The 22,440-nt window shown below is 37.3% G+C and overlaps 3 protein-coding genes across 6 annotated transcripts; 2 read left to right on the forward strand and 1 right to left on the reverse strand.

The window, feature by feature from the left end:
* Positions 1 to 274: 274 nt before the first annotated feature.
* Positions 275 to 8,217, forward strand: ube2r2 (ubiquitin-conjugating enzyme E2R 2). Of its 3 annotated transcripts, none has more exons than XM_030134424.1 (6): positions 275 to 872; positions 1,243 to 1,438; positions 3,626 to 3,712; positions 3,926 to 4,023; positions 4,536 to 4,670; positions 4,811 to 8,217. In XM_030134424.1, exons 2-6 carry the CDS (start codon positions 1,262 to 1,264, stop codon positions 5,094 to 5,096), a joined length of 783 nt encoding a protein of 260 aa, XP_029990284.1. In that variant the 5' UTR covers positions 275 to 872; positions 1,243 to 1,261; the 3' UTR covers positions 5,097 to 8,217. The 3 variants fall into 3 exon arrangements, with proteins under 3 accessions (XP_029990284.1, XP_029990283.1, XP_029990285.1); XM_030134423.1 differs by having other exon boundaries at positions 1,249 to 1,438; XM_030134425.1 differs by having other exon boundaries at positions 1,252 to 1,438.
* Positions 8,218 to 14,491: 6,274 nt separating this feature from the next.
* On the reverse strand, positions 14,492 to 16,888 carry nudt2 (nudix (nucleoside diphosphate linked moiety X)-type motif 2). Of its 2 annotated transcripts, none has more exons than XM_030134426.1 (3): positions 16,790 to 16,888; positions 15,481 to 15,611; positions 14,492 to 15,132 (listed from the first exon to the last, which is right to left on the reverse strand). In XM_030134426.1, exons 2-3 carry the CDS (start codon positions 15,605 to 15,607, stop codon positions 14,810 to 14,812), a joined length of 450 nt encoding a protein of 149 aa, XP_029990286.1. In that variant the 5' UTR covers positions 15,608 to 15,611; positions 16,790 to 16,888; the 3' UTR covers positions 14,492 to 14,809. The 2 variants fall into 2 exon arrangements, with proteins under 2 accessions (XP_029990286.1, XP_029990287.1); XM_030134427.1 differs by having other exon boundaries at positions 15,481 to 15,607; positions 16,787 to 16,823.
* A 773-nt stretch (positions 16,889 to 17,661) lies between these two features.
* On the forward strand, positions 17,662 to 21,231 carry rfesd (Rieske (Fe-S) domain containing). Its single transcript, XM_030133521.1, has 4 exons — positions 17,662 to 17,760; positions 19,832 to 20,002; positions 20,345 to 20,379; positions 20,685 to 21,231. The coding sequence occupies exons 2-4, from the start codon at positions 19,846 to 19,848 to the stop codon at positions 21,012 to 21,014; spliced, it is 522 nt and encodes a 173-aa protein (XP_029989381.1). The 5' UTR covers positions 17,662 to 17,760; positions 19,832 to 19,845; the 3' UTR covers positions 21,015 to 21,231.
* The last annotated feature ends 1,209 nt before the right edge of the window (positions 21,232 to 22,440 follow it).

Consider the following 22,440-nt stretch of genomic DNA (forward strand, 5'->3'; position numbering starts at 1 on the left):
TTGTAGATAGACATGCCTTGTATTCATAGCTCTGGGGCTCGTGACATGGATATAAACTACAAAACACTCTGAATTCTGAAATATTTGTGATTTCTTTAAAGTGTCTGAAAAAAAACTTTTATGGTAATGTACATATCGTAACTGTAGTTGTAACGCAAAAATGCACCTTTAAAATAAATTTAAAAAATACATTATATTATAGCAGTGACTTTTTTTTTTTTTCAGGATCGAGTGCGCGCACGTCACGTCAGATCTGTACGTACCTTACGTTTTACAGACACGCGCAATGATAGCAGGAAGCATCGATGGGAGGAAAATAAAAATCGATTAATACACTGTAATTCGCGATTGTAAACCTCTCACTTACTGTCATTTTAGCGACCGTAGGCTCGAATTTATCATCCGTTTACAGTGCCACTGTGCCGGAGGGAGCGGTAGAGGGCAGACAAGCTGCTCCATTTGAGCGAAGTTGCTCGGTAGGGGTTTAGCTGACGTGTGGAGAAGTTGAGACAGCCAGAGAGCAGATAAACAAACATAAACAAGCAGGGATCAGCTGAGCGCCTATCCGAACCGAACCAGCAGCACGGAGAGATGTCAGGGAGAGCCACTTTGCTCTTTCGAGCCCAAGAATGATCCGCAGGAGACCGTGATTTACACTGATATTAGCTCCATGTCAACTGTCAACACTGGCACACAAAGAATTTCGGAAACACAACACGAGGACCAGCCATAGGCTTTAGCAGAAAATCCACTGCTCCTGTCACTGTCTCTTTGTCAAGACATAACCAAGCTAGCATGGACAACCTATGAGTTTATCCTCCAGTTTTCAGCTGTAACGAAACGAGTACATATTACAGTGCAAGGAGACAGAGGTAAACACTTTTCATTAACTTTGCTTTTTCCCCATAAAGGGCCTGCGAAGTAACCACTGACTTAAGCTAGCTTGGCAGGCCACATATCCTGTTTATGTTTTATCATTTTAATGTTACCTTAGTTTAGCACCAGGGCTAATATCTATTCAGGTTTGTTGTTTATCTTGTCCTGGCGTGTTCAAGAATTACTAATGTGAATGCAAACACAGCTAACATACTGTAGGTGCTTAGTGCAGAGGTAGTATTATAACATAAATAGTCAGAAATTGTAGACTATCATGAAATGCATATTGAGTCCTGACAATCTCATTAAAGCCTATATTTGGTGTTTCCTCACTTCAATATCCACCTACCTTTGACTCATCTACGGTGTCAGAAGTAGGTTTAACATGGCCCACCAGGCAACCCCTAGTTCCCAGAAGGCCCTGATGATGGAGCTGAAGTCCCTGCAGGAGCAGCCAGTTGAGGGTTTTCGCATCACTCTGGTTGAAGAGTCTGACCTCTACAACTGGGAAGTGGCCATCTTCGGGCCCCCAAACACACTGTATGAGGGGGGCTACTTTAAGGTAGGACAAAAGTCAAAATACATTCCCAGCTGGGTCAAGAATACTAGGGCACCATTTGGTAATGTGACACATTAGCATTCTTAGAATAAATTTTCACATTATTTGTACCTGTACATTTGTAAGATAATTGTGTTTCACTGTCAAAGTCTTCCTGAATAGTGTATGGGAGATTGCTGCAACTTGGGAACCATGTAGATCTGTGTTTATGTGTTTCAGTTTGAGCTCAAAACAAGTTTTACTAGAAATGCTGTTGCACTCTCTAAAATTACATATACAGCAATGACCTCTGCCCCCTCTACTTACTCATCCCTACCTGCTAATCTCTGCTGGTCACAATTTTTTAGTAATCTCAAAGTGCTTTCCAGGAGCCAGTATTGTTTTTAAATATTCAGTATATCTTTTTGTGCCTCCTTTCTCCTTGTCCAGCCCTCTCCCCCTGTACTGTATGATGGTTGTGCTTCAGAAGGTTATTTTTAGCCATGAGACCGATATAAATGGCACCTCAGCATGGAGGAAGAGTAAGAGAGAAGGACATGATGAAACTCATCTTGCCTTTTTCATGTTACATATTCAGTGAGACTTGTGGAGAATGCAGTACAGTGAGTCCCTGCATTCAAGTTGGGGCATTGCAGATGAGGTCAGGAATGCTGAAATAATACAGCACAGTTATTGCCTTGCTTTTCTTCTGTATATTGATTACATTATGCGCACCAGTGACATCTATTTCTTATAATACAGTAAAGTCTAATCAGTTTTATTTACTTATATCAAAAGTTAGTTTCAAACTCAACATCACTTGAGATACTAAGGTATTAAGAGAAAGAAATAATTTAAAAAGACTAAATAGTAGTATTATTTTAGCTGGACCGCATATCTTTGACAAAGACATATAACATAAAATGCTCCAGATTATCACCAGATTAAACCTGACATTCCATTCCTTCTGTGAGCTTGTAGCACTTAGTTTAAGCCACTTTGACACTATGGCACATTGTTAAATATAACCTGACATGACCTGTCGGGTGTTTAGGAATTTTTACAGTGTTCTAGCACTGGGCCAATTTACCTTCATTTAAAGTAAATATGGTTTGGAGGAGTAAGGTTGTACATTTTTTTTATGAAATAACATTTATCCATCTGAATCGTGTGGTGCAGTGTGTTATAATGTTAAAATTATTATTGATGGTATTCTGGGGCATATCTGTATATTTCAAGTATTCATGTTCACATCAAGAAACTGAACATATAATTAAGTAGCAAATGACCAGTACTCGATACTCGTATGGGAGGTGATGTGGTATAATACACTGTTGCCCATAAAGTTGGAATAATTTTCTTTTCAGATACATTCCTCTTTGTACGCATCAGTAAATTGCCTTTGACCAGGTGCAATGATTACATATTGAGTCCTAGTTACATTTTATCTATCAAGAATAAATCACATTGTCACAATCATTTCATGAGAGGAGGTAAAAATATATAATTCCAGTTTCATGGGTAACAGTGTATCTGAGTGGTTCATGCCCCAGGGCTCCAGAGGTGTTGTGACTAGTTGTAGATTAATGATAGTCCTATCTGAGTGGGACCAATTCAGTACAAGTCTACTTAAGCAGATTCTGTAATAGTGCAATAATGTGGAAAGGCCTACATGGACCCTTAAGTGAATATGTAGCTCTGTACTTAGTTGTTACTATTGATAATAAGGTATCATCTGATTCAAAGTGTGGCTGTCTTGGCTTAATGTGTGCTAGATTATTCTACTGGGAAAAGAAAGGGTACAGGAAGGCACATTGTTGTTATATATTCATTAGGCTTTGCATGTCAGTTAAAAGTAGGTTTATTTTTACTCAAAACTTACACTTTGAGGACGTGACTAAGTTCAGAAGTGAAAAGCATTTCACAGTTTAAACAACTTACCCTTTCTGCAGTTTGAGTCTCACCTGCAAAATATTGAAAAATATCATCAACAATTTATTTGTTGTTGTGAATATGAAAAATATTGTGTATTAGACCACATCCAGCACACTAACGTGCAGCCTAGGCCTGTCCTAGGATATCGTCTCACATTTCTCTGGGGCCTCAGCAGCCACAAATAGGAGTCCACAGACTCAAAGGCCTAACACTTAACAAAACATAATATTTGCTCAGCTTCCTGTGTTATAAGTCAACCTCTTTATCTTATCACAGGCTCACATCAAGTTTCCTGTTGACTACCCATACTCCCCACCAACCTTCCGGTTCCTCACCAAAATGTGGCACCCCAACATCTATGAGGTAAGGGGTTTCTGTGGTGGTCATTGAATGAGCACTGCACTGTTAACAGGTTTTAATGTTGTTCATGATAGCTGTTAAGTGGTCATTTATTTTGTTTTATAGATGTACCTCCTAATGTGGAAGCTGTTTTAAAAATCCTTCTGCATCTAGACATATGTAGTTTATATAATACTCACAGTTTGTATGATTATGAGCGGTGGTCTCCCCATTCAGAACGGAGATGTATGCATCTCCATCCTGCACCCTCCTGTCGATGACCCTCAAAGCGGGGAGCTGCCATCTGAAAGGTGGAACCCTACCCAGAATGTCAGGTAATTGATAACACACAATATGTTTTGCTTTTTGTAGCAGGGTTTTATTCCATCCTACATCAGTCACATTGTCAGCGTCGCTGTATAGAGTCACAGTTATTGCCAATGTGATGGATGGGCCCAGATAATGATTGTTTATTGAAAGGATAAAGGGATTTTAAAAAGCTTAGTGAAGAAGAGCCCATCTGAAAGTGTAAAAATCTAAATAAATGAGGAATAATCTAAATTCTACAAACTGAAAATAAAGAAGGTACAGTTGTTCTGTAAGAACAGCAGACTACTGCAAGGGAGCTTTCAGAAATTCTTATATATTTAGCTTCTCTGCAAAATATGTTTCCTACACAACTAGAGGAAAAGTGCTGAGTTTGTATTCGAAAACCTGAGTAGATGGGTGTAGCATGTAACTGAGTCGCAAAGGAGAAGGAGGTTAGATGCCGTCTCTGTCTGGGTGTCAAACTGCCTGCATGTGTCTCTTGTTTCATTGTTTGTGTTGTTGTTTTTTCCCTGATCAGAACCATCCTTCTTAGTGTGATCTCTCTGCTCAATGAGCCCAACACCTTCTCCCCCGCCAATGTGGATGCCTCTGTCATGTTTCGCAAATGGAGGGACAGCAAGGGCAAGGACAAGGAGTATGCAGAGATTATCAGGTAGTAATAGTGTATTAGCATTTTATCCGCACGAAGGCTAATGCACACTGTGTTTACAATGTACTATGTCTCTCCGAAGCAATCACTGCACTTAGAAATAATCGTAAACATTTCTGTCGGCTCTTTTTTATTGTCCTCAGGAAACAGGTGATGTCAACAGCAGCAGAAGCTGAGCGGGACGGCGTCAAGGTGCCCACCACATTGGCAGAGTACTGCGTCCAGACCAGGGTTCCATCCCAGGACAGCAGTTCAGACCTTCTCTACGATGACCTCTATGATGATGACATGGAGGAGGAGGACGAAGATGAAGATGAGAGCGAGATGGAGTCCGTAGGTGAAGCTGGAGGTATCAGCGCCACTGAGGATGATGGGACATCCACCAGACATTATGACAACCAGGACGACTCAGGCAACGAAGACTCGTGATGACCTGGATGCTAAGTCCTCCCTGCCAACTCCCCACCCTCTTTCTTTTATGTGTTAAGTTACAATTTTCAATGTGTGCGTGTGTGTGTATGTATGTGTGTGTGCATATATCTATATATATATTATGGGGTCAAAAGTCTACTGCCAAAAATGTTTCATCATTTATTAAACTAAAACAAATGATTGGGAAAACAACAGTTCTTAAATATGATTACGTAATTTTTCAGCAAAAGTTTGTTGCCCTTGCATTCCCTGAAAGTCTGACTTTGGTGTTTCCACCATTTGCCTTAATTGCAGCTTGCACTCTGTCTGGCATCAAATGTTTTGCAGAGTTTAAGAACTGAATTTTTTCCAATGTATTTGAGAATACATCCAAGAGTGATATTGATGTTTAATTATATTCTAATGATGCAAATACCACTGAGGAGGCATCTTAGCTAGGCTCTTTCTTCTACACTACCTGAAAAAAGGGAGTGATGGCACACCTCTGCAGAGATGTACTTCTGTTACATCTGTGTGATGTGAAACGTGGAGAAAAAACAGCCCCACTGTCGATGTTTAAATAGGACCTTGAATCTTGTGTTTATACAAACTTACTGCCTTTCTAAGCTTTTCTTTTGCTTCTCTAAAAGCATTTTCTGAATCCTTAGAGACTTTTATTCATCTGGAAGAAAATGTCTTTAGTCTGTGATGCAATTAAAAAAAAAAAGTAGCCTGTTTCCCAGATTGTGCCTCTGTTTCCAATGCACAACAAAGATGGCAGTCTGCTGGCTACCTTAATGGGAAATGAGTCAGAAATTGTGTTTTGTTGCACATCAGGCAGTATATTTTCATCCAGATGGCTAGAAGACTTTTTCAGACATTGGAGGTGAATTATGTCTTTGAAAAATCAAAGGTTAGTTCTGTAACTTAAATGTTTTCAACTTTGAAATTTCAGTTATTTTTAATCTGTGCTCAACCGTTGCGCATATTCTCTACTGAGAGATGTTTCTGCAGTTTTGTTATCTCCTGGGGTAGGACTTTATTTGTTACACTACCTTGTTATCTTGGATGTAGTCACAGGTCTTTGTCAGATATTTTGGCTTTGTACGCTTGTTTTCAGGCACTGCCATCTGTTTAGCTCTGTCACCTGCAAGTGATAAAAACAAGTCCTTACAGTTTATGTTTTTCAGCCCTGAAGAAAACAATCTGGTCTCAAACTGGCTTAAAAACTATGGACAGAAAAGCGTTTTTTTTTTTTTTTTTAAATCCACCTCTCGTACCAGTAAAATTTAGTTGAGAAAATGATTGTAGTAGTGTCAGTTGTATATGCAATTAGGTTAAAAACCTTCAGAGCATTTGTATTGTATCATTATTTCAGTGACGTACAGGTAATTCCCAAATATAAAAAGATTGTATTAGTTTGTTTCTAAAGGATCCTTTACATAAACTAACAGTCTTAGTTTTTGATAAATGATGAAAACAGCTGTCTTTGTGGTGGTCTCTTGAACCCCTCTGAAGCTGGCTGGCTTTTTTAACCAGCCAGTCTATGTCAGATTGTATGGTTTTGTGCTGATTGACTCTTTCCACCGTGTCTTCCTTTGTTGCTGCTTTGTTTGTTTGCTTGGGTGGTTGAGATTCTGTCCTCCTTGACTCGTCTCCTGTTTTTCTGGGGCGGCCTAGGCAGTCGGGCGGAGGGACACTTAGCGGTTTTGGCTCATTAACCCGTCAGTGAGCTGGCCAGTTTGCCCTGTCACTGTCCATCAGCGTGTCCCGTGGCAGAATACCTCTGTCCCTTACACGCCTGTCCATTCAACTGTGATGCAATCAGTTTTAACGCAGGCTCTGACTCACCCTGACTCCGCCCCTATTAGCCCCGCCTTCTGTAGTGTCAATCAAAACTGCTCCACACATGACCCCTCAAAGCAAAGTCATTTGGTCTGAGGTGAACGATGAGAAGACCATTTATCGCAGCACCTCTGATGCCTCTCTCTGCCTCTTAAACCTCAGGGCCTCAATAGACTTTAACTGAGAGAGGAAAAAAAACAATTAAAACGTGAAATTTACCACACAAACTGCTCCTCACCATCACCGTCTTTAGTTTGTGCACCACTGGTTGTCGCTTGAGGGCAGAGAGTGAACTGAAATATCCACAATCACACCGGCAGCGTGATAACATGTGACTGAGTTTCCTTTCCTTCTCAGTAGGCTAGAATTAGATTACCAACAAAAGTCAAAACGCACCTCTTGGAATTTTTTCCCTGACAGTGTTCACATTATGTTGTGATAATTGCGCAAATGCTAAGTTTTGCGCCATGACTCCAACTTAAATGCATTTTAATGAAACCCGGACATCGTAATGTGCTACACCACATCAGGAGTGTGTTTGTGGACAGAGACAAAATCAATGTGCAGCTTAAGCTCCACATTGGCAAATGAATGAATATGACACTGATTGCCTGTTACCCAAGTGTGTATGTGTACTTTTGAGAGTTTTTACATGAATTAATCATCCATTGGCTACAGTGTCAGGGTTTTCTTTTCCTGTTTCTGTGCAGACCTCTGTCACATTTGGCCAAATGACCTTTTGGACCTGGAGAAAACATTCAGTGTGTTTTCACCATGCTTTAGCGCTCTGCTGGGAGGCCCAAGCTCACTATGGATTTGACTGGTTTAAAAAAAAAAACACGCACCTTTGAACATGTGACTCAACAGCATAGTTTGATTAATGTTACTTGTTTGACATCAAGAAAACCCCATGTTCAAGCTGTGTGTTGTGGTTTAGGGTATGAACCTGTTGCCCTGATCACCACAGTGAAGTGCTGGATAAACCTTTGGATGGATTAAATGCCAAGGAAACCAAGTACAGCCCGACAGCAATTTGTTTTAGAGACAATGGAGCGATGGATGCATGTAGAGGATTTTCATGTGATTTTAATGTGAAGCCAAAGGAGTGAAACTTTTCACCCGGCCCTGCGCTCCGGAGGCTCAGAGAGTGAATTCTATGGAGAACGAGACAGACTATGGACAAGCGGAAAAAAAAAAAATACACTCCTATAACAGATTTCATATCATGGCACAACAGGAAGTGGATTCTGAACTTTTCTTGATGTGGTCATTATTTCTTTTTCACCCCATCTGTCACCATATAGAGAAGTTAAATTGTAGTAGATAATGAAAAGAAAACTGCAAGTCTTAAAATTAAGTTTTTGCCTCCCATCACAAATTTAAAGATTGAAATGAGCATCGTTGTTTTTAGTCAGATCTAGGCATAGTATAGCCCATATGATAGAAATGAAATCTGATTAGAGCTCTTCATTCTTACAATTCTCCTCTTTTAATATAATATGCCTTGTTGTCATAATGAGGGCCAGTGGAGAAAAGTGAAGGAGGCCTTTTTGATAAGCCACTGACAACTATTATCTCTAAGGGATGAAGAAATCCCCAAACCCAACCTAAGAAATGACTGCAGTCTAAGGTATTGAGATGTTATTCTATACACACTGCTACATATAAAAGACTGAATGAAATCATTTAGTTCATTTAATCCATGTGTGTGCACAAGTGTGTATTTTTCATGTGTGCGCCGACACCATGAGGTCCTCTTGAGGTTTTCACACGGCCACACACTGAATGAACTGACCTGAGTGTGTACACAATGCTACCACAGTGTGTCCACGCCTATTGCTGTTAATGCTGTCTTTGCCGGTTTCTTCTTTCATTTACTTTTTTCTTCATTTTGTGTTTTGTGAGGATGCAAATGTCACTCATAAAGTTTCTATTGTCTAAAAAAAATACATTGTTGGGTTTGTTTGCGATATAGCTTTGGTATCTGTTCCTTAGACCAGATGTTTGTTATGGGTAACAGACAACATATCACGCTGGTTTTTGGAGTAATATAGGAGTGTTATGCAACCCGAGGCATACAATTATTGTGGTTAAGTTGACACATCATTCAAAATAAAACAGTACTTCATTGAAGCTGCTGCCGCTAGTATAATCATATTCTTTATTTCACATAGACACATTTCTGTGCCTAGAAAATGCATGTAAAAAATTACAGTTTTAAGAGTAAATGCACCATCCCTCATTCATGTCCCAGTCTGGGTGACTTACCCTTTCTCTGCTCTAATCTTTTGTCTTTTCTCTACCATCCGCTATCCGATAAAGACCCAATAAGGCTTAAAACATATAAAAATAAATAATGGAGGTGAGTGAAATTTCATGTGTGGCGCTCATAGCACTGAAGTGTTCCTCTGTGTAATCTGTAGATAATCCTAACCTCACTGCAGTTTTTACTGGATCTATTTTTCTATGAAAAACCTGGAGCTGCATTCAGACTACACTGTAAAAAAAAATTCCTGTTGTTTTTATGGAAAAAAAAAGCTGTGGTGACCAGAACAATACTGTTAAAAACACATCAAACCGTAAACATATTTACTAAATAACATTTTCAACATGTATATTTACATGGTCAGCACTTATATAGTGCATTTTATACACCTTCATGATGCCCAAAGCGCTTTACAAAACCCTACTGAGAGCAATTTAGGGTTCAGTGTCTTGCAAGGAAACTTCAACATTTGAATAGTTGGAGCCAGGACTCAAACAGCCAAGCCTTTGGTCATTGGACGACTCACTACCAACTGATCCTGTTAATTTACATGTTTGAAATGTTAAATTGTTAGATGCTTACTTTTTTATTGCTTTTTTAGTTAAAAAAAAAAAAAAAAAAAGCTAATCTGTTACTTCAACATTGTGGTCTTGGAATTTAAACAACACCACATTGTTTTTCAATTTACAGTTTTATTTTCTCAAAATAATAGATATATATAATTTCTACATACAAATCTGGTTTTGTTAACATACTCTTCTTGTAAAAACTACAGCTATATTTGATTTATTCATTAACACAAAAATCTTTTCAAATAAACAACTTTGCATTGTATTTTCAGTTACAGTTTTTTTATGTTGCAATTTTACAACTTTTTGGTGTTAATTCTACAGTCATTTTTTACAGTGTAGAGCTGCATCTCCAATTTGTTTCATACTTCTAGAAAGTAATGCTAGTACTCCCAGTAAACACCATGCAAAATACAGGGGTTGGACAAAATAATGGAAACACCTTCACCTCAAGATGATAATGCCCCAATCCATACAGCTAGAATTGTTAAAGAATGGCATGAGGAACATTCTAATGAAGTTGAGCATCTCGTATGGCCGGCACAGTCCCCAGACCTCAACATTATTGAGCATTTATGGTCAGTTTTAGAGATTCAAGTGAGACGTCAATTTCCACCGCCATCGTCTCTAAAAGAGTTGGAGGGTATTCTAACTGAAGAATGGCTTAAAATTCCTTTGGAAACAATTCACAAGTTGTATGAATCAATACCTCGGAGAATTGAGGCTGTAATTGCCGCAAAAGGCGGACCGACACCATATTAAATTATATTTTGTTGATTTTTTAAGGTGTTTCCGTTATTTTGTCCAACCCCTGTACACTGCCCAGCCAAAAAAAAGTGACACATGCAATATTTCACTGTACCACCTTTGGTTTTGATACCTCGGAGACATTCACTGGATTTAAATAAGCAAATAGTTCCGATCCTTCCATGGGTCAGTACTGCAGGGGTTAATAATGTTTCAGCTGGAACAGGTTATTTAAGTATAACTGCAGAAAATGTCCTCTCATGTCTTTAACGTCATACAGATTGGACAATGGCAGGATTGATCAGGATCATCACGTTTGTGACAGAATGGTTCAGGGAGAATGAGACATCATTTACACATGGATTAGCCTCCATAAAGTCCAGACTCTAATTTAAAACGGGATGAAGATTTGATACAAATGCTCTGATTCCACATCATCAGAAATCAAAAATTAATGCGGCTATGGATGGAAAAAACATTATGAACCTTATTGTGACATGACAGAAGCATTATGTGGCAAAACAGATGTGACAGTGAATGTCTCCTGGAATCAAAACCAAAGGTGGTGCAGTCAAATATTGTATGTGTGACTTTTTTGGGATGCTGGGCAGTGTATGTTCCTTATATCTCCATTAGTTTTTTTAATGACTTGCATTTTTGATTTCCTTTTTCCAAACATATCACATCATCACACATCAAATACTAACATTAGAGCATTGGCCAATCACCCACCCGCAACCAGAGGGGGTCTTCATATCGATATAGTGGCTTTTTATCCCGCATACATCAACTTTGAGTATCCATGTATATAATGTATACATACACCATAAATATCTACACAGAGGTGTCTAATCATAATATACACACATACATACGTAAGGTATGTGATCACTGTCTTTTCAGTGTGAATCCTCTTAGCATTTAGTCATTGAAATATAAAGATTCCAGGTATTCGCTCTATTTCAAAAGATATTTTTCTATCTTGTCCTGCAACTTGTATGACATTCTTTTATATGCTGCTACTTCTCCCACTTCCATCATCCACTCCTGAAATGGAGGCTCTCCATAATATCTCCATTAGTTTTTGAGATATTGGTGCTTTGAACCAGGGGTGTGACTGTAAAAACTACAATCTGACACTAATCACACTTGAACAAATAACAGAAAAAAACATCAGATCTGAGTAAATATCAACTGAATGCTAAGAGTGGCAGTGGATTTGAAAAACCACAAATGAAATCTTAATTTACATCAACTGTACTTAGATGGAGTAGATACACACTGGAAAAAATACCCCTCTAAAAACAAGTTTTAAAAAAAAATTAATACAAGATATTTTGGCTTGAATTAAGCAAAATAATCTGCCAATGGAACAAGTGAAAATTATCTTGGTAAGATTTCTTAAAATAAGATTTTCAAGATCTGTTGTCTGAAAATAAGTTCTTATATCTCACTGAAAAGTTACTCTTTAGGTGATTATGTCTTATTTTAAGTGTGATGAGAGATTTTGACTAGAAATGAGAAAAAATACATTTGGTGAGATTTTGATTTTTTCCGGTGCAAATGTCTGGAAAACATCAACGAATACTGAAAGCACTATTAGATTCTGCAGTTTTTACAGAATTGGATGAACTAACCTTTAATGGAGAAAATAATGCAATATCATTGTAACTATTACATGGTAATTACATCCTAGCTCCGTATTTAAAGATACTGGATGTATGGACTGAGACACTTCAGTGCCTAAGCGAGATTGTGGAGTGAATGTTCAGGCATGAAAAGAGGTGGTAATTTAAATGTAAAACAATTAGCAGTTTTATTAGCGGGAAAGGGGCTTTCATGCTCTACCAGGCACACAATGAATTACCCTGATTAGTCTTTAAAGAACTTTAACGCTTTAGCTAAATGCTCCTTCAACAGTTTTACTTTGTGGTATTTTTGGAAAGTGACTCTTAGGTAACTTCTACTGACCTCCTTCAGCTTGTACTTTGCCCACTGCCTTCTTTAAAAAACCCTGGAGAAAAATGTCATTTAATTGAAGTGAGCATTGCCACTCTGCTTTACGAATGAACAAGAACGTATTTGTTTCTTTAATTGCTTTTTTTCGTTTCTGCAGCAGAGGCTTTTAACATGAGTTAATCCTGCAGCTTCTACAACAGCCTGAGTGTTATATATTGTACAGTGGCAGTGATCAGGGTCACACCAGGATGTATTTTCTTTTATGATTACACTGTTCTACACCATTTAAGGTTTATATTGTAACTTTTAACCTGTAAAGACCCAAACCTCCACTGGTGACCAAAACCATCTACTGATCTAAAATGTTTAATAATTTCTGATCCACTAATCATATCAATCCATGTAAATGTTTGGTGTAAAATACAGATTGTTGTCTTTTCATGGTCACCAGATATGACCCATTTGGACGTTCAGAGGCTCCGTAGTGAACAAGGAAACACCGTCATCTTCTACAAAATTGATTCACCAGTAAAAAACATGGAGTTTAATAAATGACAGTGGATGGAGACTTTTGTTTTTATGTTTAGTTAAAGATATTTTTGCTAAAAAGGTCACTTTATCCTTGTTTTTTTTTCTCATTTGTTGTTGCCTTTGAATTTACTCTGAGATTTAATGAACATCTACATGATCAGTGAATTAAATATAGGAAAATACATGATTTACACTGAAAAAAACTTAAAATAGAGAATAATATAACAATAAATGGTGATAAATGACTTAACCCATAAAGACCCAGTGCTACTTTTGTGACTGTTCCCAAATGAATTTTTCCACTATTTTTAACCTTTCTTAGCTGATTTATCACTATTCATTCCAATATTATGCTTTGCATTTTGCATTTTTAAGTGTAAATCAGGTATTTTCCTAATATTTAATGTACTGATCATGTGGATGTCCATAAAAGTTCAGATTAAAGTTGAGGGTTATTATATCAAAAACAAAGAAAACTGAAGAGAGTGTGACTTTAGTTTAATAAATGACAGTGGATGGAGACGCTTATTTTTATGTTCAATTATTGACATTTTTACTGAAAAAGTCACTTTTTCTTGAGTTTTGTGTGTTTCTAATATAATAACCCTCAACTTTAATGGGAACTTTAATTAACATCTACATGATCAGCAAATTAAATGTAGGAAAATACTGGATTTACACTGAAAAACCACAAAATACAGACGATAATATCATAATAAGGGTTTATAAATCACTTAAGAAAGGGTAAATATAGGAGAAAAAATATTTTGGAAGTGCCACAGAAGTAGCAGTGGGTCTTTAAGGGTTAAACAACTCTTTTTTTAAACTTACATTCATCTACTTTTACTACTGTTTTATGCAAGTATTACGTTTGAATATAAAAAATATTTATCATTTATTGTTTAGTTAATCACCATTGACCATTGTTATTCCACTGTATATCATTAGATATTTATAACCAGATTGTCATACAAAGTAATTGCCAAGTAGTAGTCTTTTACATTTCATTAATATAGTTTCTAACATCATAAACTATATGCATTACAGGTATCTGATTTTAAGAATTGCAAAAGTAATGTTTACTTTTTACCTTCATTTGAAAAAAAAAAAAAAAAGCTGTATTTGATGTCAGTGTAAATCCAATTTTAATCCCCTTTAGCCAATGCATAGAAAGTGTTGCATAGATTTCTTGTTTTTGTCCCCACCGTGTGGCAATCAGTACAACTTACAACTTCTCTTTTATCCATTTACCTTGTCCTTAGAGCTGCCAGATTTTCTCCTGTGAATGGATACCACCTCTTTGCCAATTTGATCTCTCACTGCATATATTCTCTTCTTGATTTCTCCTTTTTAACATAAAATGTCACAAACAAAGCCTGTGATAAAGCCTGTGATATATGCGTATCTACATCAAACTACATACAGATAAAACCAGAATTAACATTAGTTCCACTCATGCTCCACTGGGTTCAACTCAGACTGCAACTCCAGTGATGTGTTACTTGGTTTTCACTCAGGGTTTTATTTTATTTACATTTATATTCATGACATTTAGAAATCGATCTTGTACATAAGACTTATGGGATACAAAGACACTGAAAATCCTGTTCTCCTGCAGTAATTCATTTTCTAACTATCTATTTTTGTGTTGACAGAGGGTGGGTGATTGAGTGTTACAGTAGAGATAAATTTTATACAGAGCACAAGGAGTTAGAATCATCAGTCACTTCAATTGTACAGATACTCTCGGCACTGTCTTCTGCAGACAGTATTATAATTCCTTAAATCACCTCATCTGCGCATATTCTGCCTCGTCACTGTTTGTCCTTCTGGGCCTCTAAGTGTCTCTGTGCTGCTCTCAGTGTCTCCTGCAGGTCCTTGTACTGGGCTAAAGTACAGGCTTCATCCAGCCGGGCCCAGCGGTAGTCCTGGTGCTCGTCAGACAGAGTGACCGATGTACCCGGGTCCCTGAGCTCAGCCAGCCAGTACAGCACCTCCTTGGGTCTGCCTCGCACCTCGTACTCCAGCTTCTGCAAAAAACTGTCAATGACTTGCAGATGCTCTGGTCCCAGACCGGCCTCTTCCTTGGTCTCTCTCAGAGCTGTGGTGAGGTCGTCCTCACCCGGGTCCACATGACCTAATGGGAGGCACAAACATCTAATAGCACAGAGAAATGGAATGAAGATGTACAGGGTGTCCCAAAAGTCTCCATACATAGGAGACATAATACATTCCATACATATAGGGTTCTAACATGTATTTCTTTATATTTCTTCTTTATAGTTCTTCAGCAGACACGCATTGAAATGTGTTCCAGACAAAATGGCAGTCATATAGAGCATATTATATAAATAAAAAATGGTTTATGTCAAGAAATGTTTATTTTTCCTATGTATGGAGACTTATGGGACACCCTATATATGCAGCATGACAGTATTTTTCTTTGTGATCAGAAATCTTTGTCGTGTTTGGAACTTATAGACACCTTTGGGTGGTGTCCAGTGGTGTTCTCCATATGAAGTCTGCAGGAGGAGGTATTCGATGCTATCTGATGGAGGAAGACAGGTGGCTACACGCCGAAATATGATGAAGCCACAGGCACGCAGCGCCATCTCCCTATTCAAATAAACAAGTCTTTTAATCATTTGATCCAAATATGCACAGAAGAAAAACTTATTTTTAATTAATTTATTTATAGAATTATTAATGTTAATCAAAAACCATAAGAATAGTATAATGAGTGTTCGTACACAGATTTCAAGGTCAAATTCAAGTACGTTTCATGCACTTTTAACGGTCATTTTCAAGTTTTTCCAGCACAGCACCTTATCACTGAGGTATAATACATATTTACAGGAATACATATACTCATGATTATTTTTCTTTCACTTTCTATCACAATGATGTCCATTGAATTATGCTATAAAAATCTAAAATGATGTTTCATTATAGCAAAAAGCAAAAAGTAGCAAACAAACTTTTGAACAAAAAAAGGGAAGCCAGTTGGTGTTCTTCAGACACTCACACCCAGACAAAGATTACGATAAAAATGTACCCGGAGTCGACCTGACAGCATCTGGTAATTTTCTTTTTTGACACAGAGTCTTATTTTCTAAATGTATCACCTCTCTGTAAGTAGCTGTGGCATGCCATCTAACCTGGCAGAGTAAATATTAAAAATAAATAAATAAATGACATCACAGAGTTATGATTGCAAGCACTTTTCAGACCTTGAAAACACAACATTGAAATTCAAGCATTTCTATGGATTTCAAGCACCTGGACAAACCCTGTATGACAATAAATTTACAAACTGTATACTCCTGTATAGGTAAGCTATCAAATATAAAAGTACAGATTAACGTGTAATAGAATAGTAGTGCACAATGTTAAGTCATATCAGGTTTACCAATGAACTTTAGATCATATTCAAGGCGCAAAAACTATTTAACTATTTGCATTTCGTTGTGCTGATGTTGACATATGAATAAGATATGAGATATTTTCCCCTAAATATTCAACACCATCAGCAGTGTAAACCTGCTTAGTGCGGGCTTTTCTGTTCAAATTCAGCATATTGACACACATTTTCATCTGTTGGTGCAACTGGATATTAAGTTAATGTTTTGACAGGAGTAAATCTGTGTGTCATGCAAGTGTTTAATGTGTTTAATATAACGAGAGGTCGCATAAAACCGGACCTTTAAAACCGACCATATCTCTTAAATGTAACAAAAACACGGTCACATATGCAAAAGTAAACTGACTTATAATTAAAAATGTCAAGCACTTACGCTGTATAGACAGAAAACTAATTAGATTTGATTCAACACCATTAACACGAACATACCGGGACTGCAGCACAGTGAGGTGCCGCTGTGCACCCAGTAATGAATCCTACCTACACAAACACTGGTGTACATGGTTCCGCTTTGTAAAATTGCTTTTATTTTACAAGCAGCTACCGGAAAAATCTTACATATAGCCAAAAAATCATATATTTAATCCTTAAATTAATTGAAATCATAATAATATTATTATCGCTTTATTCTTTTATTTAAAAGCATTATTAGGCTATATTGGTTATATACAGTATAAGCTTAATTTTATTTATAGACAGGGTTGTATTACATAACGGTCTTTATTAATCAGTATTGAATGATTAGTATGTAGATATAGGTGTTTTTATGTTTTGTTTTGGTTTTTTTTTTTAGCCTAAATACTGTTAGGTATATCAATGCATCTCCAGAAAAGGTGGTAATACATGTGAAAAATATGTTTATTTCAGGATTATTTTTTTCTTTACAAATCCTAAAAGTTACTCATTCCCTTTAATGGAACAAAAATGTGATGTAGTGGGAAACATAATAAATGTGATGCAGTAGCAGCTCATATTAGAAATACCCCGTTACGTGTTAAAACTGTGGGCTCATAATTTAATTGTTGTGATTATTATACTTAAAGTCATTCTTAAAATTAATTATAGGATTTGCGTTTTGTGAATCTCTCCTTAATACAGATAGAAAGACTGGCAAATTAAACGTAATGGTTTTAGGATAGACTTGTTATATGTGCCTTTATAATCAAATGGCTGTTGTGCCTGTGGGAGACAGATAAGAAATGTACCCAGTGTAGATAGGGCGAACTGAAGACAGCCTGAGTCTAAAGATAATGGAGACAGGCCCCCCCTTCCCACACAAACCCCGAGTTGTCAGCAGTTAAGTTGTTCAGCTCAGAGGAGGAGACATTGTCACTGACTTCTAAGGTAAATACCTCAATTTAAAAAAAAAAAAAAAAAAGATAAATAAATAGGAGTATATTATTTTCTGGTGAGCTAAAAGTAGAAAATGTTATATAGGGAAAAAAAGAAAAATGAAATATGGGAAACTATTACAGTATTTGAAGCACATGTGTAGTTTTCTTGGCATAAATAAATATGTGTCTGTTTGTGTATCATGTGTATGGTTCAGTCAGAGGCATGAGACATTTACCGTTACTACTGTGCTTACTCAACCTGCACTGAACTGCTCATTATTCCACTCCACTACATAGATCGCACTTGGGGTCTGGATTTGTTGCATCATGATATTTTTGGTGTACAGTATGACAGAGAACAAGCACACAGATTATGTAGGACTGTTACATCTGGGTGACAAAAGCTCACAGGGGATAAATGTTATATGTAACTTCCTTCAGCCCATCTATGCTACATAGCTTAGGGAATATAATGTTACGGGTCAGTTGAATAGTCAGCTATTTATATGTATCTACAGGATGTATGCCAGTTATGATCTGCCGATGGATTTTGCTCTGTTGATCTTTACTGTTTTGAGGTTTATTAGATCAAAAATCATTTCAGCGGATGGAGTAGTGATGATTAGATAGATATTATGGCTTTACTTTGCTGATTTGATTGTGTTTAACCCATAAAGACCCAAACACCCACCATCGACCAAACCCATCTACTAATCTAAACTGTTTATTAACTGTTGATCCATGAATCCTATCAATACATGTAGATAATTGGTGTAAAATGCAGTTTTTCATCTTTTCATGGTCATCATTTATGACCCATTTGGATGTTCAGAGGCTCCGTAATGAACGTGGAAACACTGTCATCTTCTACAACACTGATTCACCAGTAAAACCTATGGAGTGACAGTGGATGGAGACTTTTGTTTTTATGTTTAATTAAAGATATTTTTGCTGAAAAGGTCAATTTTTCCTAGTTTTTTTCACATTTGTTCTAATAATCTTTGAATTTACTCTGAGCTTTTATAAACATCGACATAATCAGTGAATTAAATATAGGAAAATACATGATTTACACTGAAAAAAATTAAAATAGAGGATAATATAGATGGTGATAAATGACTTAACCCATAAAGACCCAGTGCTACTTTTGTGGCTGTTTCCAAATGAATTTTTCACTATTTTTAACCTTTCTTAACTGATTTATCACTATTTATTTTAATACTATGCTCTGCATTTTGCATTTTTAAGTATAAATCAGGTATTTTCTTAATATTTAATGTACTGACCATGTAGATATCCATAAAAGCTCAGATTAAACTTGAGGGTTATTATATCAAAAACAAAAAAACTGAAGAGAGTGTGACTTTTTTAGTGAAATATGTCATTAACTGAACATAAACCAGTGTCTCCATCCACTGTCATTGATCCAACTCCGTGGGTTTTACTGGTGAATCAATGTTGTAGAAGATGACAGTGTTTCCACAGTAACTACAGAGCCTCTGAACATCCAAATAGGTCATATCTGATGACCATGAAAACATGACAAACTGAATTTTGCACCAATTATTTACATGTAATGATAGGATCAGTGGATCAACAGGAATTAAACAGTTTAGATCAATAGATGCTTTTGGTCAGTGATGGATGTTTGAGTCTTTATGGGTTAAAAAAAGTTAAAAAAAAATAGAGAAAAATTAATTTGAGAACTACCACAGAAGTGCCACTGGGTCTTTATGGGTTAAAGCTACTGCAACTCAGTGACAAGAGTGGGCAGAGATGTCCTTGCTTGGATTTTTTGACTTTCTGGTTAAATGTTCTAGAGGTGTTTTGGACTTAATGTAAGCTGACAAGTGTGATGGGAGGTGCCAACGCAATAATCCCAGTGACAAATCCAAAAGCCAGTCTTTCATGTGTGGTTAAGGTTTCAGTGGGATTTGTTACCCTGATATACAGTGTAGCTGCAAGTCCTTCACAAATGGCATTGATTGCAGATTCGTCTACATGAGAACCAGCAATAAAAATTAATGTGTTCTTTTACAATGAATACTTCATTATGACATTGCTGTGTTCCCTGTAAACAGCTTTTCAAAGAACCATGGAGGAGACGGAACAGCCTGCAGGTGGACGTTATTTTGTGGGCAGAAAGGACGAGCTGATTGAAGCTAAGCGCTCTTTCAGAACACTTGAGGACCGAGATATAGTCATCATCTACCATCAGGGGGTCTTTCATGCTATTGACTCTTATTGTTATCGTGAGTACTGCTCTAACTCAGACAAGCTAATAATCAAGAAAAACTGTGACCATAATGTTTTAATCATTCTGCAATGTCTGACCACTATTAGAGGATATTCTTACACTTCCAAACTATTTATTCCCAGGAGTGTTGATTAGAAATGCCTCCTTTCAGTGACCCATATCGAATATAAGTTGCTGTTGATTGAACTCTTGTTATAGGGCATTTAACACTGGGACACCTTACTTTATTATAGGACATTTTAGCACATAACACATCTAAAGTGTGTCCAGTCAGCAAAAGGTTAGTGTGAGGTATTTGCTTATTCTGCAATACTCTGATGTTAGATCCTTTCGACAGATGCTGGGGGAATACTGGCGAATGGAGACATTGAGGTAAGGTTTACCTTTAAGTAAAGAGATTAGACTTTGTGTTTTTGTATGAGCCAGAGGACAGGAGACAAAGTGGCATTTAAGTCACAGGACAAAAGAATAACAGAACAACTGCTCACACTGTAATTGTTATGTCACAGGTTATTTGAAATCCATAAATGTGACTACAGGCTAAGGAATAATGGAATATTCTAATTAAAATATCAAACCTGCATAATGTTATGTAAATGTGGTAAAAGGCCTCAGTGCCCTTACAACAAATCCATATTGTGTTGTTTACCTGTTTTTGCACACACACACACATGCAGGAACTTGACGGCAAGCTGTGCATAATTTGTCCGAACCACAAGTACAAGATCTCTTTAGCCAAAGGGGAGGGCTTGTACAGGGGTGTTGACCCCAGGGAAGAGCAGCGTGTGCCCAGATGGTACTCGAAGGGTGTGAAGCAGCGAGTCCACACAGTCACCGAGACCGACGGGGATGTCTATGTTCAGCTTTCTGAGGAGAGGGGCTGGATCGAGTCAGACTACTACCAGGGAGAACAGGGCAAGGTGAACCGAGCCAAAGCTGAAGAAGCAGAAAAAAAAGCATTGGAGAAAAAAGCATCGGAGAAAAAAGCTTTGGAGAAAAAAGCTTAGGAGGAAAAAAGCATCATGACAGTAACACAGAATCACCTGGATGAGGATCACATCTCCGCTTGTCTCCTCTGATCTTGACTCCATAAAGAGGATTTTCAGATTCTGACCTGTAGCTTTGCCTCTATTAATAATATCATGTTATTTATATGATGAGTTTTGGATATTTAAACATACGTATTTGTGTGTTGTTAATTCTCTAACTGACAAATTGTTTGAAGTCAAAAACTGGTCACACATTACACGTTAAATAAACATTATTACAGATACATTTACATTTTTGGCTCTTTATTTGTCCCCTAACTGTGAAATGGCACAGTGATCCTAAATGTGCGCCCACACTAGTGTATCCCCATGCATTCCAATTTTCCTCATGTATTATGCATATAGTGAATGAATCAATGAGATAAAAAGGTTTATGTAAAGTTTACAAAAGTGGCCACTTTATATCTACATATATTTATTCTGTTAACCCATAAGGACCCAGTGTCACTTTTATGGCAGTTCCCAAATGAATTTTTCTCTCGATTTAACCTGTCCTAAGTGATTCATCACTATTTATTACAATCTTATCCTCTGTATTTTGCATTTTTTTCTGGTGAAATCATCCACTTTCTATGTTTAATTGACTGATCACCTAGATGTTTATAAAAGCTCAGAGTAAAGGCAAAGGTTATTGTATCAAAACAGAAAAAAAATTAAGAAAGTGACTTTTAAAAAAAAATAAAATCTATCATTAACTGAACATAAACCCAGTGTGTCCATCTACTGTCACTGATCCAACTCCATGGGTTTTACTGGTGAATCAATGTTGTAGAAGATGACAGTGTTTCCGTGGTAACCACAGAGCCTCTGAATGTCCAAATGGGTCATATCTGATGACCATGAAAAGATGAATAACTGTATGTACACCAATTATTTACATGTATTGATAGGATTAGTGGATCAACAGTTTAGATTAGTAGATGCTTTTGGTCAATGGTGGATGTTTGGGTCTTTATGGGTTAAATAAGATGATAAAGAACAAACTCCAGGTCAGACCGCACAGATTCTAGCATTTGTAGTTTTTGTCCTGACATGTTTGTTTTGACATTCTTGCCCCCAGAGTATCTCTACAGGTGTGGTGACAGCAGCCACAGAGAAGTCGTGTCACTGCTTTCAACAGATACAGTGTGGCCCCCACAGGCCCCTGAAATAAGTTAGCATAGTGGTCATTTGCATCTTTTCACACTTGTACCCAACACGTCATTCCTTTTGATACAAGCGGTTATGACAACCTGTCACGTTCCAATTGTTTTTCTTTTTCCATATCCACAGTGCAGCGTATAAGAACCACAAGCACTGGAAATGCCATCGAACACAAATGCTTTGGGGTATATGATGTTCGCTGTGCATGAATGATGCTGGTTGCAGTAGCTGGCCAACAGCA

Source organism: Sphaeramia orbicularis, chromosome 5, assembly GCF_902148855.1.
Source record: "Sphaeramia orbicularis chromosome 5, fSphaOr1.1, whole genome shotgun sequence".
Classification (NCBI taxonomy): domain Eukaryota; kingdom Metazoa; phylum Chordata; class Actinopteri; order Kurtiformes; family Apogonidae; genus Sphaeramia; species Sphaeramia orbicularis.

What these genes read in the sequence shown, in the direction of transcription:
- nudt2 (XM_030134426.1), bottom strand. Translation starts at nt 15,607, where the DNA reads ATGGCGCTGCGTGCCTGTGGCTTCATCATATTTCGGCGTGTAGCCACC. An exon ending in CCACTGGACACCACCCAAAG is followed by an intron (nt 15,133 to 15,480) that starts GTGTCTATAAGT and finishes GCCTCCCATTAG; the next exon opens with GTCATGTGGACCCGGGTGAG.
- ube2r2 (XM_030134424.1), top strand. Translation starts at nt 1,262, where the DNA reads ATGGCCCACCAGGCAACCCCTAGTTCCCAGAAGGCCCTGATGATGGAG. An exon ending in ATGAGGGGGGCTACTTTAAG is followed by an intron (nt 1,439 to 3,625) that starts GTAGGACAAAAG and finishes ATCTTATCACAG; the next exon opens with GCTCACATCAAGTTTCCTGT. An exon ending in GGCACCCCAACATCTATGAG is followed by an intron (nt 3,713 to 3,925) that starts GTAAGGGGTTTC and finishes CTCCCCATTCAG; the next exon opens with AACGGAGATGTATGCATCTC.
- rfesd (XM_030133521.1), top strand. Translation starts at nt 19,846, where the DNA reads ATGGAGGAGACGGAACAGCCTGCAGGTGGACGTTATTTTGTGGGCAGA. An exon ending in TATTGACTCTTATTGTTATC is followed by an intron (nt 20,003 to 20,344) that starts GTGAGTACTGCT and finishes TCCTTTCGACAG; the next exon opens with ATGCTGGGGGAATACTGGCG. An exon ending in TGGCGAATGGAGACATTGAG is followed by an intron (nt 20,380 to 20,684) that starts GTAAGGTTTACC and finishes ACACACATGCAG; the next exon opens with GAACTTGACGGCAAGCTGTG.